Below are 19,329 nucleotides of genomic sequence, written 5' to 3' on the forward strand. Positions count from 1 at the left end.
TGGCCAAAAAAAATGGTGACATAAGGGAGAATTTAAAAGGAAAAAGCAATATTAATTTTTGGAGAAACTATCAGGAAAGTATTTTTATAGTTAATTACTGTTGTTCATCGGACTCAAATACTAGGTATGTATTAATGCATGTATCGTCCTAAATGTACAATTGTACTTAAATAAAGTCTTAGGAAAAATACACATAATTACGTAAATCAACACACTCGGGTTTATATGTTCCGAAGGGACATGAAACTGCTTTAGTTTCGGTGCCCAAGAAAATAGATAGACAGACAATAGACAATAGAGAATAGACAGGTTGCTAGCCCATCGCTCAAACCAACATATATCTCACACTAACTCCTAAAACACCGGGTAGGAAAGGGGTTGTACAATTCTTAAACCGTCACGGCACGATTAACTATACTATACATTCTATACAGATCAAATGAATAAAGCAAGCTTACATTAAATATAGCAGATTATTAAATATTATAAAATGTATTTTCAATGTATAAGTATAGTACTTACATCCGTCTAGATTTGCTCTGGACCAAAGTATCACAACATGATCCGTGTAACCTAAGCCTACGCAGTACGCATTTTAAGGTAAAAAGGCCTAGCAAATGTTTTCTCGCGGGGAGTTCGTCCACAATGTCACTGGAACACGCCACCGTTGCAAGTGCTCCCAGAAAGTCACTAACCGCTAGGCGTGTACTTTATACCGAGGGAATAAGCCAGAGTTCACCCTTGTTCATCGGCGGGGACTGCAGTTCCGAGCCTCGGGCCCCGAGGGCACTTGCCGGACGAAGTCCAACTTCAATAATTTTTTATCTCTCGAATGCATCTCCCGCGTAGCCGCCTGGCGGCGGGCTATCTCGCTGGATTCACACCTGAGGTCTTTTCACGTGGAGATTTATGCATTTGTAAGGCGGACAAGCACTCATATATGCTGTTTGTCAATTGAGATCATGCCATATTTAGGTCTTACAACAAGGCAATCTCTGCAGCAGTGTCTGCAGATCACTATAGGATAATGGTATTGTTTTGTCTGTTGATGAAAGCTGCAAATTTAATTCAATTTAACATATGAAAGTCGCTGTCGAGAAACGTTAACATACTTACATACAATGGTATGGTACTTATCAACATTTCATGTATCGGCGCCAATAGGAGCAGGAGCATGTGTTTGTGTAGGCATCTGTACCTACATTTGAAATGTGTTTTATTTATTATATTTGATGAATAAAGTAAATTTAAAAAAGATTACACCCGTAGCACACTAGTTCGATAAACTTTATCGCATCGGTGCGTCCCTATCGCACTTACAAGTTAGTGCGAAAAGGACGGCCTGACGTTATATCGTTTATCACGCGACCAAGCTTGCCTGCCTGTACACGTTGGCAATTTTTATATTACTATTAATGGATCCTTCATTGATGTACCTGTACCTGTACTACTAATTTCCCAAATTATTTGGCACCTCGTCTGCATCAAGGATCGCCATAGACAGGTTTATTGGAAAACTTTAGCTTCGATACAATACATTCTCGTGACTTTTTTTACAAAGGGTGGAAGAAATTAATAAAGAGTTGGTATGAATTTGCCATTTGGTACACTTCACCGAAAACACTTCGTTATTTTCGGTTGGAGGATTATTGCATTCCCTGACTAATAAAAAAATAAAAACTGAAAAAATGTAGAGGCGCCCACTATACAGACCCTACAGTCAATTTGTCAACCAAATTCAGAAATTCATGATATCGCTATTATTTATATTATTATTTTCTTAGCACGGCATTTTTTTTTTTTAAGATTTTCCTGAATTTTAACCAATAGTTTGTACCTAATATAAATATCTTGGTGGAAATTTTGAAGTTGTTCTTATAACGAGTACACCAGCATTGATAGCGAATGTACAATGCGGTTTTGAGATATTTTAATTAGTTGTGTTAAAACAAAAAAAAATGGATGACTGCTTTTCATTCGTACTCATTTATATCACTGACCATTTCAATGATCTTCCGGAGAAGAATGGGGCGGGTTTACGGTGATTGTCTGCTCAGCAGCTTATTAAAGCGTTACCAGTGACGTGCGGCGTATCTGGCACGATCTGCTAGTTGCGTGCGGCTGAGTCGGCATTCCTGGTGGGTATTTAGTCGACGTCGCTAGGCACACAGCCGCCGGCGTGTTTATAATGGAACCAGACGGGTGCGTCCTCCCGCTACCGAGTTCAACGCGTATTTAAACCTGCATGCGACCTGCTACTGGGTTCCGCTGTTTACGGCTTTCTCTATGTATTTAAAGGATAATTAAGTGGCTTTCCATGATCAATTCCCTACATAGGAAAATCTTATAGAATATTTTAATAAACTGATTGTCGTAGGTACATGCATGACGCACAAGGAACTACTCTGAAAAAATAAGGTTTTGGACGAAAGGCCACATTATGTAGTTGATATAAACAAAAGTTAAAAGGGTTAATAAAAACGCACCGATATTGATTTGCGGGCCTGGTCAATACTTACGATTAAGTACATAAGGAGTACGACGTATACCCGAAAATGGAAAATATATTCTCTGTATAAAAAAGAATTAAGTGAGCTACCTACATCAGATCCGCAACATGGGCTTCGTCCGTTGAATTAGGTACATGGTACGGTCACGGACTTTAATTGTTGATCCACTTCTAGCTCATTTCATACTGGACATCTCATAGTTAAGCATAGTTAAGCTAAAACGTGTCCAGTATAAAATTAAGTTAAAGTGGATTCAACAATTAAAATCCGTGACTGTACAGGCATAAACCATTAACAAACGTCATCATTAAAAGCCTTCATCCATACAAACATTAATAATACAACAAACATACAAACATTTAGCTTCAGAAGTCAACTGAAGATATTCCAACTAAATATGTACTTATTTTTACGACTATTAGGTTCTAACCATTATTCGCTTAGAAAGTGCCGAAGTGTGTCGACGCAGCATTACTACTGGTTCCACTGTTTTAAATAGACGTCTATATACTTGCTGTATTTGATTATACTTAAATACTGAGAACTATTAAATGAAAGCTTGAGCGGGTAGAGCGACGAGCTAAATCTAAAGCGATTGATAATAAAAAGTAGTTACCCATTGAAATGGTCTGGGCAGGTACTTGTAATTCTACCATTAACCGACTGTGAAAATCAAGTACCCCCATTAACACAACGAATGTTTTATGTCCTAAGTAGGCTTTCCTTATAGGTTTTAGATGTTAGGTGGTAAAAATCAGTGGTAGCGCGACTAATTTAAACATTAATTATTTTCTGTCAAGTGACGTCGCCGGCGTGCAAAATTGATCCAAGATTTAGATTTTAGAAGGTGTTGTTTTAACTTTTGATTTGTTCTCCAGCCGAAGATGCTACCCGTGAAGCCGGGCAGCCCCGCGCCCGACGGCAGCTCCATGGACAAGAAGCCGATCGCCGGGATCCCGCGCGTGGCGCCTACCACCAAGTTCAACGCGCCCGTGCACATCGACGTCGGCGGCACCATCTACACCTCCTCACTAGAGACTCTTACCGCGTACGTAAAATGTTACACTCTTGTATCTTCTAAGTAGGTTGCGGAAGCTACGCGTGCAGCCGCGCGGCCGGTTTCATGGACAAGGCCACCACCACCGACTTCAACGCGCCCGCCCGTGCTCATCAACGTCGGGACCACCAATTACATTTTGTCACTAGATACACTAACAGTTGCTTTATAACTTCCGACGCTCGCGACGTCATCGTCAGTGTATGGTCTGCGAGCCATTTCATTTTTGAATTGAAGGGGTTGAACTACGAGTATTAGTCGCCGGCGCTATGGAGCCGCTGTGTGGCATAGCCAATAATATAAATTAAAGCAGCGAACACTATTACTACTTATTGTTGTATTTACCAAGCTATAATAAAGTCTAATAAATTACAAAATTTGCGGCCTAGAACTACAAATCTTGAAGCAAAGGACAGATGGACATGGCGAAGCATTTAACTATACCATAAATAGTATGCCTGGTTAATCATATCCTTCCTTTCTCCTTCCTTCCTTTGAGGTAAGTAGCCATGGAATCGAACGTGCTGTCGAAACTTGTGCTTATTAGGTACTTTAATTTAGCAATCGAGTCTGATCGTAATTTCCTTTAGATAACTGTAAGATTTTAGTGAAGTATCCTTGTGTATGTGGTATATAGAGATATGTGGGTGGGTCTGGCTGGTAGTAAATAACCACGTTTTATCTGCGGGGAGTGTTGTTTCTGCGAGCGAGCGCGGAGCCGGCGGCGGCGCCGCGGGCGCTAGCCCCGCTCCGGCCGCCCGCCGCCCGCCGCTCGTCGCCCGCTCGGTTCTTTTAATCAACTCACTTGAGGGCACAAAAATAAATATCCTGCCAATTGTATGTCTGTGAAACCGTTACCAATGTTTTCGCTTCGACAAAATCAATCGAACAATAAATTTACAACCCGAACGGTCAAAATCTCTCCCGTGCAATAATGAAAGTGAGCACCGAAGAATTTGTTGGACAATTTATGTATCACTTTCTTAACTGTTGGCAGGTAAAGATTTAATAAATTATAGGAGTTTTTACGCAGTTAAGTATCAGATACCCTTATCTACCGGAAGGCTTGTGCGATTGTAATATTTTTCACGAGTCCAATGGATATTAGATACATCTCTAATTATTATTTTTTATTAGTTTGATGACCATCTACTTTAGTTAATAATGATCGTTTTACGCTGGTTGTACCTAACCTTGTGAATTTGATTTAAAACAATTTACTTCAGCTTATCATTGTTGCTTTTCAAGTTTGCTATCTATTGATGCCAATAGTTCGAACAGGTTCGTTGAGTCAAATTGATGCTATCTGTGTTGTTAATACTTGTAAGCTAATATTAGACGCTACATATCGTGATGTGTAATTGTATAGCAATATACATATTTTTTTTTTTAATTTAAACAAAAATTTATTATTCTTTATTTACATGAACATATTTACATAATTATATAAGAAACTAAGACTAAACTTAAAAGCTAGCTAATGTCTAAAATAGGCCCTTGAGGCATTCTACCAAGGATACTGGCGACATTTCCTCGCTGTATCGCAATGCTGATACGTTGAGCGAGGAAGCCGCCAGCTCTTCGGTCACCAGTTACCTCAACCAGACGCTTCGCGATTTCTGTGAACAACTTGTTCGCGCTGGGGCCCCATGGACCTAGAGTTTCTACACCAAAGGGTACAAAAAGGTATTCTTTGCCAAGACTTTTGTATTTATTACGTTTCAAAATTTCGGCACTTTCTGCCGCTGCGCCCGTTTTTATCTTGGTCCGTTGGAGGTGAGACGGTGCCAATGTGTCTACGCAGGTAGCATCCCACACCCACACTAACATTCGTCCCATACTCCAAGGGACCAAGGACACTCCATCAGGCCTCTTGCCATCATCTCTGATTATGCCAGTCGGCTCAAGGAGAGCAGGCACATTGATGGTTGCAAGGGACCGACGGATAATGTCATATTTAGGTTATAGGTATAAAAATCACACGTAACTTATTTTAATAAAAAAAAGCCTGAGGTATTAGCCCAGGGGGCCGATATTTGAATTTCGGTCGCACGAATTTGTCAATCGAAATTGTATAATAAACAGCAAAATGCAATGTTTGACATATATAGGCGCTATGAATTGGGATCCTAGTGAGGTATTGGTTACCGGTGTTTCAATTATATTAGTAGAATTTAATTAAGAAGTACCTATTTATTTATTAAGGGATTATCTACACATTTACATAGAAGCAAAGATTTTTTTTAAATTCAAAATGGGCTTACTCTTGGCCACAGACTAACCAAAGGCAAAGACGTGGCCTACGATGGAGTGAGCTCGCCCAGAAGGTGCCTATTCAATCTTGATTATCTGAATGCAAACGGCAGTTTTTTATGAATCATTCCGCTCTTTTCGAATTTAACGCGAGCAAAGCCGCGGGCAACAGCTAGTATATTATATTGTCTATGAGTTTACCTATTTTTTTATTAATTACAGCTACCCCGAGTCCCGCCTCGGGAAGATGTTCAACGGCACCATCCCCATAGTCTTGGACACGCTGAAACAGCACTACTTCATCGACCGCGACGGCGGCATGTTCCGGCACATCCTCAACTTTCTGCGCAACAAGAAGCTGCTGCTGCCTGATGACTTCCCTAACCTGGACTTGCTGCTGCACGAAGCTTTGTACTTCGAGTTAGACCGTAAGTTATTGAAGTAGCAGGGTACTTAGTCTACGTCACTATCGCTTAATAGATCTCTGTATCGCGCCACTACGGAAGAGATATAGAGAGACTTACCTTCGATAACGATATTAGCGAAAGCGATTGTAACGTTGGCTAGATACCCAGGGGCATGAAACGTCTTTATTTGACGTTTTTAGTCTGTTTCTGTTGACTTTGGAAAAATTGTGACTTTAAGAATTGCTGCACCCCCTGAAACCTATACAACGACACCCTTGATGACTTTTGTGACAAAGTGCATGTAAAGGTAAACATAAGATTGTACATGTATTTGTAGGTTAACATATAAAACGGCACATCGTAGTTTTATCCCGTTTTCTCACACATATTGATTTGAAAGGGATGATACTACAATGTTACCACTTTTTAATTTCTACTCTTTTTGGTCAGACTGTACCTGAAATATGACGTAATGTCAATCTTTCATAAATAGTGACAAGCCTTGTTCACACATCCTAACTCTCCCCATTCGCAAAACAACTCCCCCCGTTACTGACCCAAGTACCTTTCTCGTCACGGCTACTCACCCCATAAAAATCCGCAAAATACTGTTATGAAATTATCTTATGATTTTCTGTCATTATACATCAATGTCCGGTCAGTTTGACGACTGGTCTGGCGTAGTCGGTAGTTACCGTGCCTGCTAAGCCTATATAGGTATATCGTTGTCTGAGTACCTGCAACACAAGCCTTCATGAGCTTACCGTGCGGCTCAGTCAAAATGTGTAAGAATGTCATGTAATATTTATTTATTTATTAATTTTATTATTTACTCCGGAATTGTATGATAAATTGATAACACAAGTCCGCGAACCCTACTCACCCCGAATTACGGCATTTATTACTTAGTTGTAAATTAGCATGAAGCTTCCATTAAATTGCTATCATCGCACCTTACGGTCAGTTGAGCAATTTAGGTAGAATTTTAGCAAGTTAAAAATAGGTAGTTACCTTGCAAATATATTACTGTCTTTTAGGTTATGATATTATACTTATTAAATATGAACCAGCACGATCGCGCTGGCAAATTTGCATAGCGATTTATAAAATTAGCACAGCGAAAGCCAGCTTCTGCGATACGCGCATCTTGCTTACTTATTCATTGCCCACTAGGAATTATACTCGTACATGAACAAGAACTTACATTATACGCGTATAAGTAAAGCTAGCACGAGTCTCTTAACGCTGTATAAGACATAAAAAATAAAAACTTTTACTTAAGGTACAACGGGTCAAATCTCGACTGGGGGCAATTGTAACTACTCTACTCTATTTAATAATGCAAACATTGTAAAACATGGAAGGACCAGTTACATTTGCCCTCCAGTCGAGATTTGCCCCGCTGTACCTTACTTAAAATTGATATGAGACTGTAGTCCATTCAAATTAATTCGGCCCGCAATGTAATGCAAACTGGTTGAGGTAACTGGTGACCGAAGAACTGGCGACTTCCTCGCACAAAGTATCAGGATTGCGATACAGCGAGGAAATGTCGCCAGTATCCTTGGTACAATGCCTCAAGGGCATATTTTAGACATTAGCTAGCTTTTAAGTTTAGTCTTACATGAACATATTTACATATAATTATGTAAATACACATACTCCTAAGCAGGCGGAAAATTAATTCATTAAACATCAGTGTTGTGTTTTTGGTGTTATCATTAATTAAGGCAAGAACAATATAATACGGGATTGACAATGCCCATACAAAAAAGCGTACCCCTGAAATTTTTAGGCTTAAAACTAGATGGCGCTGTTTCGCAGCCTGGAACTGGCCAAAATCATATTTTCCCCAAATATTTTTACGAGTTTTTATTTTCTATAAGAACAAATGGCATATTTCTTTATTTTAATATCATGATATCATGTCAATACATATTTTGAAAAACAAAAAAAGTAGGCATCATCAATGTGGTTATGATAGTATTTAATAGGTTGCGCTAAAAAATGGAGGTACGATTCTTAATATGAAGACTGTAAATCCTATATAAGGACTGTATCGTTAATTATAGGGACAAAACAAACCTCGTCTAAATGTTGACATGTGCATAATTTTGTATTATTATGGTCCGAGAGTATGATCTGAAGGTATTGGTAAGTACTATTTGATATAAGAAGGTCTGATATTTTTTTTATTTTAGGGACTTTATGGTGGTACTATCATTAAGGTCTAGCAAATAAATTTCGGACAACCCCTAATCTGGCTTAATTTGAGAATATCTCAAAGACTCTTTGTACGATTTCGACAAACAAAGGTTAATATGCTGCCAAAATATATTTTTAAGAGTCCTCTTCATGGTTGTTCAATTGGGTACTTGCAGAATAAATGCGGTGAATTTATATAATTTAAAAAAACGCATTTTTGAGCAACGTTCCGGATTGCCGTAAATTTTTGATACAAGCAGGATGAGAGAAATAGATAAAAAAAATTAGGCATAGGCCAATGTCTAAGCTAGCGATATACGCTGGGAGAGGTAAGCGCCAGCCCTTGGGTCGCCGGATGCGTCTATCAGCCGGGTCGACAGTGGCACCCATGAAAGATTTCTTATAATTTGTCAAGATTTCTTTTAAATTGATTGAAATAATTATAATGATATTTGTTAATCAAGTAGGCTGCACATACCGATTAATATATAACAAAACACTGTAGGTATGGTGGAATTGTATCTCTTAAATATTCAGGTCTACAAAAATATTTTACGGATAAGTTACTATCACCATTTTTATGATTTTATTCCCTTGCATAGCCAGGGTCGTCCGCTAGCGATATTATAAGATAGTGTGTACCTATGATCGCTGCTAATAGTATTTTATACAATCGTGATATAATACAAAGCTTTTCAGTCGAGTACCATGTTTAGGCCACGAAGCTTGCTGAGTGGCCTAATAGTACGGTACGAGAGTGAAAAGCTTAGTTATATCACTATTGTATACAATACTTTTTCTACGAGTCATCATCTTCAACATCAATGGACGGAAATATCATCATTCATGCAAGTTAAAATTAATGTTAATAGCGTCGTTCACCTTTGTATCAACATCGAATTACCTAGCAACCAATTGTTTGTAATAACCGTCTCTGATTGGCCGATAACGCGACAAATAAAAAAAAATGTATTTCAGATGCAGAAAAATTTGCCAGGTATCGCAAATTAGTATAGAAATTGTATGATGTTCTATTTTTGAAATTATTACAGTTAACTTAAAGTCAACTATAATGAGATTACATATTACAGATGTCATATATGCCATAGATCAAGCAAACCTATCTACTTAGCGTGTCAAATGAACTCAGTGAAATCCACTGAGTTGTCCGTCTTTACTCGCAGCTTGCAGCTTTCGGGCGTCAATTTTTGTAAGTTGAAGTCAACCAAAACATAAAAAATGCCTCGTTACGTGATATTCAATTGCAACAACACAAAAATTATGAACAATCAAGAGCCTGAGACATATTTAAAATTACAGGCAAGAATCAACTTCAGTACAAAATTTGACACGCTCGGCCCCTATACAAATATATGAATTTGTTTCTTCTATCTAAATTAAGTTCTGTGTTACATATATTATTATAGTTGAGTCGGAACTGCCATAGAGTGTCCAACACTGAAAAGTTAGCACTTATAGTTTAGTCTGTGGTGTCCTAATTGACAGATTACAGTCGACGAGTAGAAAAATGTTAATATTCTGCTTCCCTAGATAACTAGAAAGTAAAGAGCTATATTTTCACCACTGCAGCGAGGAGAAACTTGTAAACATATTTACGTAGTTTGCTCCTTATAGTATCCATGTAACTTATACTCGTACTTGTCAGTTTACGTTAAACATCTAGAATAGTAGCTATTTACCAGCTTAGGCGAGCTGCAATAGCGAAATAGCAATTTCTATTTTTGGACGTATAAATAAATATTATATACGCATACATGAATTGATACATTTTTAGGGTTCCGTAGTCAACTAGGAACCCTTATAGTTTCGCCATGTCTGTCTGTCCGTCCGTCCGTCCGTCCGTCTGCGGACAATCTCAGTGACCGTTAGCACTAGAAAGCTGAAATTTGGTACCAATATGTATATTAATCACGCCGACAAAGTGGTAAAATAAAAAGTGGAAAAAATGTTTTGTTAGGGTACCCCCCTACATGTAAAGTGGGGACTGATTTTTTTTCATTCCAACCCCAACGTGTGATATATTGTTGGATAGGTATTTAAAAATGAATGGCTTACTAAAATCGTTTTTTGATAATATTAATATTTTCGGAAATAATCGCTCCTAAAGGAAAAAAAAAGTGTGTCCTCTAACTTTTGTTTAAAAAATATGAAAAAAATCACAAAGTAGAACTTTATAAAAACTTTCTAGGAAAATTGTTTTGAACTTGATAGGTTTAGTAGTTTTTGAGAAAAATACGGAAAACTACGGAACCCTACACTGAGCGTCGCCCGCCACGCTCTTGCCCGGTTTTTAAGTACCTAGTGTACCTACAGTAGAGCATTCACATCAACACACCTATTATGGTCAAACATAGTAAGTAGAGCCGTATTCAGATTTTTTTTCGCGTGTTAAACTTAACCATGGTACTTGATCGTGGTAAAAATACGGGTATTCGTGGATTCTATATACTATAATAACTATATAAATCATCAAGAATTATTATATACATTTAGATATTATTTATAATTTACCGCACAATTTTACCACATTTTTATAGAAGCAGGTGACGTAACTCATAGATATATACTTACAACAGTTTTCTTTACTAAAAAGTTTTAATTTCTCGGTATGTATGTTACAATCAATAAAAATATGTATAATATTAAATTTCAGATATGGTGTTCGTTCTGACGAAGATGAAGAACAACAAAGAAGGCGTAAAGCAGGACCGCGTGTGGCTGAGCGAAGCCACGGAGCGGCTCAAGCAGGAGTCGGAGCTGCTCACGCAGGAGCGCGAGCGGCTGCAGCAGCGGTGGTCGTGAACTGAGGTAACTGCAGCAGTTCCTGCACAACAACACAGAGGGCGTGGTGCACCGCATCTGACTGAGCGGAGCCACGGAGCGGCTCAAACAGGAGTCGGAGCTGCTCACGCAGGAGCGCGAGCGGCTGCAGCAGCGGTGGTCGTGAACTGAGGTAACTGCAGCAGTTCCTGCCATACAACACAAACAGGAGCGCTGACACGTACCACACGTGACACAGGTGAACTGAAACGGATGGTGCTTCAATTAACATCTGAATATTCTGAAGGTTGTCTCACAGGATTATCACACTGATACCGTCAATTAGCGATGTCCCACTTGCTCACTGTGTCGCCCAGCACAACCGCCTTCTATTTTTCGTAAGATTAAATACCTATTTCCAAAAGTTTATTTGTGGGTGTTACTGCAGCTTACTGAGCAAATGTCCAAGCAATCTCCGAATCAGTGTCTTTAATCTGCAATTTTTACTTTTTCAGGTTAGCTGTACAGATACTGATATGAAAAGGCGACGCACTACGTAATTGTTGTAGTACGAGATACGAGATAAGGTATATAGGGAATTTCTATTCTCGTCCGTTATTTACTTATTTATAAATGTATCATAAATTGTATCGCAAATAAATAACAGATGAGGATAGCAATACATTATAGCGTTCTTAGACCATTATTTGTTTAAAAAGTCATTGTTTTTATTTTAATTTTGAGTAGTTTATTAATAAGTTAACTGTAGTTTTTAAGGTATTATCACTTGTCTACAGAGAAGGGTTAATAGTGCATCATGTGTAATAAGGACCATTTTATCAGAATTTCTGTTGGTGTTTCAATGGGAAGGACCTTATTGCACTTGAAGCACTAGAGCCCAGTTGTAATGGATATCCACTATTGTCTATCAAGTTCTCTGTTATTATTATCCTTATATTTTATATTTTACATTACATTCATGTTTGGCTTACAGCGGACCAAACGCCAAAACATGGACAAAAGTCAAAATACAAAGAGACAAAATTACAATTAAATAATGAAAAAATAATAATCAAAATAAAATAACTCACAATAATTATAAACATAAAAACACAACAATTATAAACATAAAAACACAATAACAAAAATAAAAAAAATTATCAAGAAAAATTAAAATTCACAAGATAAGATAATGCATAGCTCCTACCATCGCTTAGGGGCGACCAACAAAACCATTTCGGAAAGTACACAGTTTTGAGTGTAAAACACCCAACCTGTCGTTAAATAGGTCAGGCTCTAGACGTAGGCGCTCGGCGCGCGTATTGCGTGCGCGTTGCAGGCACTGCGAACAGCGCGTGCCGACGTCTAGCGCCCGCTCGCACATAATCGTTGGGGACGAAGAGCCGTATACTTGAGAGTACAGTTGGATTTTCCACTTTGTTGCGGAAGAGGAGGACATAGTGGATCGCGAGAAGCATTTTCCTCCGCAACTCTAGCGTCTCTAATCCAACCATACCTGCCACAAACAACGAGGGATAGAGAAAAGGATAGCGTCCATATAACCTCTTGTACAGGTATCGAGCAAACTTTTTTTGAATTTTCTCCATCATGTCCCTGTATTTTTGGTCGGTTGGGTCCCAAACAATACAGTTAAATTCCATCCGGCTACGAACAAATGCGTTATATAAAACCAGGGCAATCCTGGTGTCGCGGAATTGTGACGCGATCCGCATGATGAAACCCAGGTTTTTGTTAGCCTTTTTACACATGTCAACGATGTGGTCTTGGAAAGTCAAACCGCTATCAATAATGACCCCCAAATCTCGTATACTTCGAACACGCTCCAGGGATACACTTTGCAGACAATAAGAGTAGGTTACTGGCGTTTTGGAACGGGAAAAACTAATAACCTTGCACTTAGATACGTTCAACTGTAGCCGATTTATCTCACTCCATTCAGCTACTTTGTCGATAGACTCCTGAAGTAGTCTACAGTCACACACATTAGCCACTGGCTGAAGAAGTTTAAGATCATCAGCAAATATCAAGCACCTACAATTGCTAATAGCGGAGGGAAGATCGTTTATCATCGTCAAAAACAGAGTAGGTCCTAGATTACTACCTTGACTCACACCTGAGCGCGTAAAATAATCTTTTGATCTAAAACCTCCGTACTGTACATATTGTCTCCGATCTTTAAGATAGCTCGAAAAAAAATTGAGCAGATTTGGCGTACACCCTAATGACAAGAGCTTGACCAATAATATGTCAATATCTGGGCAACCGAGCTTCGCTCGGTTCTGTTTCGTATCCTTGACATGTGTCGCCATCTAGTTCAAAAATGAATAGTACCTACATCGAGCGAAAGAATTCTCAGCCTTAACAACACAACTACTGCACACGAGATGGCGCGCATTTCGCCACAAAAACTCAAATAGTGTATTTTCTATTCGTTTTAGCCTTGACCTGTGTCGCCATCTAGTGTTTGCAATAAATAGTACTTACATCGACCGAAAGAATTCTGTCTTAACAGTACAACTACTGCACACGAGATGGCGCGCGAAGAAAACGCATGAAAACTCGAAAATTCGCGTTTTCCGGGACCTAAGTATAAGTTAGACCGATTTTTCACCCCCAAAAACCCCCACATAACAAATTTCTGCGAAATCGTTAGAGCGGTTTCCGAGATCTTCAGTGTAAATAAATATGTATATAAATAAATAAATAAATAAATAAATAAATATACAAGAATTGCTCGTTTAAAAGTATAAGATTATCGACCAAGTCAAATGCCTTTCTGAAATCAAAATAGGCAGCATCGACTTGCATGCCCCTATCTAACTGGGAAGATATGTAATCAACTAGGCAAATAGCTTTAGAGGCCATAATCTATTTTGCTAACGGTTTCCTATTTTTAATTTCAAGAATATCTAAGTCATCAATTTTGCCTTGCTCCAGATACATTTGTTGCAACAATAGTGATAAAATCTTTTTTTCACAATATTTTTGTAATTAACAAATATAGAGCCAAACCCGTCTCAGTTGACAGCCATTTTGATAAGGACTATACACATATAAGTTAAGAAGGCTGATTTAAAAGTTATTGTTACATCTGGTTTTCGGTCCATCCCCTCTATTTTGGGTTTTTAAAGACGTTTCACCTAACATTTCACGCCAAAACATGAGTAGTAAAAAATTTAACTAAAAATCGAACAACCAGGTGGGCAACAACGGCGTGTGACAGCGCGTATCACGTGAGTCCGTCCTTTTCGTACAGATTTTAAGTGCGATCGGGACTCACCGACGCGATACTGTTTATCAGGCTAGTCAGCTACGCCAGCTGGTTCAAGCCAAAACGACGCGAAATGGACACCTATTTGAAGCCCTGGAGGGTTTATTTCTAATTTGTAGGTATGGTGGGTTTGGAATACAGATGGAATAAGTGCAAGGACCTCATGGGAAATAAAAGTATTAGGTCACAATAAAACTTTGGGTTTATTTCACACTTAGCTTGGTCGTGGTTTTCAATTGAGGTACATTAAAAGCTAACTTCGTTTCTTTGTGAAATACGTTACTAGTAAATGTAGATAAAAATGCATTCATGTTTTATGTATACCGCCTATATTTTATTAAATATGTAAGTACGAAAGCGAATATTACTTGTACCTTGTACCTATAGGTACTTACTTAAATTAGTCATACAGTATAAGCAAAATTAATTGTACCTAAAGTAGGGGTCAATAAAAATTACAAATTAGTATTTTAGAAAACCTAGCCTTTAGCCTTTTCTTCCCGTGGGTGTCGTAGATGCTGACTATGGGATCAGCAATTCCCGTTAAGTTTGTACATTTGGATCACGTCTCCGATTTGAATAAAAATTGGTAGGCTGATAGAGTCCATGATGCTGAGCAAGATCCACTAGGTTTCCCAAAATGTCCTAGGTTGATTGTATGAAACTTTCCTTTCTTGTTACCGAAAATGTATAGAAATCTGGTAACAAAAAAGGAAGGTTTCATACAAACTAAATAGGACATTTTGGGAAACCTAGTGGATCTTACTCAGCATCATGGACTCTATCAGCCTACCAATTTTTATCAAAATCGGAGACGTGATCCAAATGTACAAACTTAACGGGAATTGCTTGGATACGGGTTAAATTTGGTGCGTAGACGAGAGGCTGGCAACCTGTCACTGTAATGTCACACTTCTCGTTTTCTTGCAACCCCTTATTTTGCAAAGAGAGGCACTGAAACTTGAGTAGTTCCATGTGCTCTGTCAACCCCTTTGTGTATGTCTGTAGTATTTTATAAGAATACTGAATAGTGAATACACAAAAAAGAAATTATATCGTGGTAGATCCGTCTATATAAGTTAATGTTATTTAAAATGTATTGTAAAGAACAATTTGCAGATTTTATTGAACTCTACTTGGGCATTGAGTTTGCTACACTTTTGTGTCGGAGAATACAATAATTGTTGTGGGTTCAAACTAAGTGGATTAGATAGAACTCTAGTAGTTATGGTCAAGGTGCTCAAACATAATATATAAACTTTCAAAATCCTACATTTAATATTGGTATTTATAAATACCAGTGTGAAATTTTATTCTAACCAATGAAGTTACATTTTGTCTGTTTAATGTCAATGATCAAATTCGAGTTCAAAAACGTAAACAAATAAAAGTCCCATTGCAGATATACTTACAACCAAATATAAAAAAAAACCATCCGTTTAACGAAATCAAATGTTTAAAACTTCTTAACATTGTCAGTAGGTACTATACTTTGACTCGAATTAGATCACCGATTTTAGATAAATTATGTTTCAAAAAAAACTATTTAAATTCGCATAAAAATGAGGCTCACTGAAACGTTTACACATCAAGTTTCCGAATGAATTTTACGTCTTGTTGTACAGATAAAAGCACAACACCTTCGTGTGTGTAGACGTGTGAGTGTGCTTGCAGTAAAATCATGCTACGCACACGTCACGTGAACGTTGTGCCTTCATTCATTAGGATTCATATACATAATACAATGCGCAAGTGCACGTCTACGCTTACGCATTCGGTGTGCACATTTGCATGGTTCTCTTATTTAGTAAAATCAGACAATGTGGACTTACTAGTCGGAAATACGTACGATAAGTATCTTAATGTTGTCAGTTAATCTATGAATATAATAATTAAACAATAAAACTAATTTGTTATTCATTTATTTCATTTATTACATCAATCAAAATTATAACATCTGTTAACATTTATAAAATTGTTGATACATAGATCACTTGAGATTTATTGATGAATTTTAGATATTAAGATGTTAAATGATTTGACCATTATATATGTCAAATAAACAGAATAGAACATTTTAAAGATACAAATACTAATAATGTCAGCTAACATACCTAATTAGCCTTTTCCATTGTTTCTGTAATATTAAACGGAATACATATAATCAACTTAAATATATCTTATACTTTTAAACGAGCAATTCTTGTATATTTATTTATTTATATATTTATTTACACTGACGATCTCAGAAACCGCTCTAACGATTTCGCAGAAATTTGTTATGTGGGGGTTTTTGGGGGTGAAAAATCGGTCTAACTTATCCTTAGGTCCCGGAAAACGCGAATTTTCGAGTTTTCATGCGTTTTTCTTCGCGCGCCATCTCGTGTGCAGTAGTTGTACTGTTAAGACAGAATTCTTTCGGTCGATGTAAGTACTATTTATTGCAAACACTAGATGGCGACACAGGTCAAGGCTAAAACGAATAGAAAAATACACTATTTGAGTTTTTGTGGCGAAATGCGCGCCATCTTGTGTGGAGTAGTTGTGTTGTTAAGGCTGAGAATTCTTTCGCTCGATGTAGGTACTATTCATTTTTGAACTAGATGGCGACACATGTCAAGGATATGAAACAAACCGAGCGAAGCTCGGTTGCCCAGATATTATATATGTATATATGATAATAAATGTTGGTAATGAAATGTAGGTGACGGTTAACGCTCCATAGCGAATCAAAGGCAGCTGTCACTTCGTTTCCCGTAGTGTGAGCGATTGTCACCTTGGCCAGATTTTTTGCTTGACATCCTAGGTACGTAAAGTAATCAATGGCAATATTAATATACACCGTCAGTTATATCTCAAGCAACCACGGTTTTTAAAGGTACTCCAGCTGCCTAGGACTATTCCTGTACGACTTATTAAGAGGAGAAATAGTGTCGTTAATGTAGTGCCGAGGCCCAGATGCAGATAATGTTTTCTGCGGCTTGACAGTTTTAGTTGGTTTTAGATGTATTGTATTTGTATATATTGTCAAACGCGATGTACAGTCAGCTGCAGAGAAAAGTAGACCCCTTTGCATACAAATTTGTATGGCAGGGGGTCTCCTTTTCTCTGCAGCTGACTGTACCAGCCCAACCTATTCAAATGGTCAATTATGTACGTCCTCTTTAGATGATATGACTCTGGATTGCGATACTCTTATTTTTATACTCTTACATAAAAAAACTAGAATCCTTAATTTACCCACAAAATAGACCAGTACTAAAAACAAATATATAAATGGCAACATCGACTACGAATCAGATTCGCATATAACTTATCACCTATTTATATATTTTCAACAGAAAACGTGCTTCAAACTGGCGATTAAGGATGCCTCACGATAGATCGGAATGGGACCGGGTCGGAGCTTCAGTAGTAATTCTCTCTGAAGAAAACGCAGCGCGGAAGCGCTGAAGACTTATCGTGAGATATTCTATAGGCGATCAAATACTTCATTATTATGAAGATAACTTGACCCAAGAAAATTTGAAGTGAAAAATAATACCGCAACTTATATGTTGTCATATACATAGGTAATTAGGTACATCACCTCTCGGGTATTGACTCGTATCCATTTGTAATGACACACTGCAAGTAGATCCGCTTCAATAGAAGCTTTAAATGTTTGGAAGGACAGAGTGGACAAACACCTACTTATGATTTATGATCGGTAGCGTAATATGTAAAAAATAAACAATTTTTCTGTCCATATATATACTTTGTCTACAGAGACATATTTTTCTACATTTATTTTATAAAACTACATAACTACCTACCTAAATCGTACTAACGTAAACAGTAGGTACGTACCATTACTACGAGTCACTAACTGTGTCAACTCAACAATGACATTTACTCTAACGCCTACGTGACTTAGGGCCGGTTGCACCAAACCGTCTGTCACCGTTAAAGCGTTCGTAATTTTTTTATTGTATTGGAAGTTCCATAGACGTGTGCTGCGTGACGATGATGTGTCTGTTAAATGTGGTTGATGCAACTGGCCCTTACTCTCTATCTCTCTAAGAATATCGGTCATACTGAAATATTAATTCAGAATGTGTGTTACGTAGATGCTAGCGTATATAATAGTAATGAGTTGATGACAATGTCAGTGAGTGGTAAGGACATGAGTCCCGTGGACAAGTGGCCAGTCATTCATGCTCCGAACTGTAGGTATCGTAGTTATCTCTCATTTCCTCTTTCGTATTCGTGTAACAAAGACATAGCTACGATACGCTAGGAAGCCCGAAAGACTGGCCTCTTGTCTACACACCCAGGTGTTGAGGAAGACTGACGCAACGTTAGTGACCTCACATACCGTTCTTGCCACGAGCGCTGTGGTGCTAAGTATAATAAGCACTTTTATATAAACTGGCATAATTACTGGTACTTTTGGTTGCGGCCTCACTTAAAATGTAAAAAAGTCTTTATTTACCTACTTAATTTTAATAATAATTTCAAGGATTAAATATCAGCCCCAGAGGGAAGTCTAGCTGCTAAACTTATAAAACATATCCATTAAAATACTCAGTCTCACGATAATTATTTTATTTTCCATACACGTCATTTAACTATCCAAAGCAAACCTTGTGACTGAACATAATACCAAACATAATTCGAGAAATGCGCATTCACTTTCGATTTCCAAAAAAAATGTATAACAAAAGATTGAGCATTGTCAACGAGTTTGTTACATATCGTATTCAGACATTATTTTGTTACCTTTGAGACTAGATTTTACCATCTGACGTGCATGAAATATTTGGCACCATTTAGTTATAATGT

At 37.9% G+C, this 19,329-nt stretch overlaps 3 protein-coding genes across 4 annotated transcripts in view; 1 reads left to right on the top strand and 2 right to left on the bottom strand.

Moving 5' to 3' along the window:
- The first annotated feature begins 2,759 nt into the window (after positions 1 to 2,759).
- Positions 2,760 to 19,264, top strand: LOC125240798 (BTB/POZ domain-containing protein Tiwaz). Of its 2 annotated transcripts, XR_007178671.1 has the most exons (5): positions 2,760 to 3,558; positions 6,043 to 6,248; positions 11,107 to 11,261; positions 11,729 to 11,800; positions 17,847 to 19,264. XR_007178671.1 is itself a non-coding variant. In XM_048148894.1 (3 exons), exons 1-3 carry the CDS (start codon positions 3,395 to 3,397, stop codon positions 11,253 to 11,255), a joined length of 519 nt encoding a protein of 172 aa, XP_048004851.1. In that variant the 5' UTR covers positions 2,760 to 3,394; the 3' UTR covers positions 11,256 to 11,265. The 2 variants fall into 2 exon arrangements, 1 of the variants encoding a protein (XP_048004851.1); XM_048148894.1 differs by lacking the exons at positions 11,729 to 11,800; positions 17,847 to 19,264 and having other exon boundaries at positions 11,107 to 11,265.
- Positions 11,401 to 19,329, bottom strand: part of LOC125240795 (neuronal PAS domain-containing protein 2-like) — a 113,649-nt gene continuing 105,720 nt past the window's right edge. Inside the window, exon 12 of the mRNA XM_048148889.1 lies at positions 11,401 to 11,477. The gene's annotated coding sequence lies outside the window, so the exon portion shown is untranslated. The remainder of the gene's footprint in view (positions 11,478 to 19,329) is intronic.
- Positions 12,362 to 13,470, bottom strand: LOC125240797. Its single transcript, XM_048148893.1, has 2 exons — positions 12,677 to 13,470; positions 12,362 to 12,565 (listed from the first exon to the last, which is right to left on the bottom strand). Exons 1-2 carry the CDS (start codon positions 13,301 to 13,303, stop codon positions 12,503 to 12,505), a joined length of 690 nt encoding a protein of 229 aa, XP_048004850.1. The 5' UTR covers positions 13,304 to 13,470; the 3' UTR covers positions 12,362 to 12,502.

Source organism: Leguminivora glycinivorella, chromosome Z, assembly GCF_023078275.1.
Source record: "Leguminivora glycinivorella isolate SPB_JAAS2020 chromosome Z, LegGlyc_1.1, whole genome shotgun sequence".
Classification (NCBI taxonomy): Eukaryota; Metazoa; Arthropoda; class Insecta; order Lepidoptera; family Tortricidae; genus Leguminivora; species Leguminivora glycinivorella.

Coding starts and splice junctions, on each gene's coding strand:
- LOC125240798 (XM_048148894.1), top strand. CDS start 3,395: ATGCTACCCGTGAAGCCGGGCAGCCCCGCGCCCGACGGCAGCTCCATG. Junction 3,559..6,042: donor TCACTAGAGACTCTTACCGC/GTACGTAAAATG, acceptor TATTAATTACAG/CTACCCCGAGTCCCGCCTCG. Junction 6,249..11,106: donor TTTGTACTTCGAGTTAGACC/GTAAGTTATTGA, acceptor ATTAAATTTCAG/ATATGGTGTTCGTTCTGACG.
- LOC125240797 (XM_048148893.1), bottom strand. CDS start 13,303: ATGATAAACGATCTTCCCTCCGCTATTAGCAATTGTAGGTGCTTGATA. Junction 12,566..12,676: donor GGAAAATGCTTCTCGCGATC/CACTATGTCCTC, acceptor CGTCGGCACGCG/CTGTTCGCAGTGCCTGCAAC.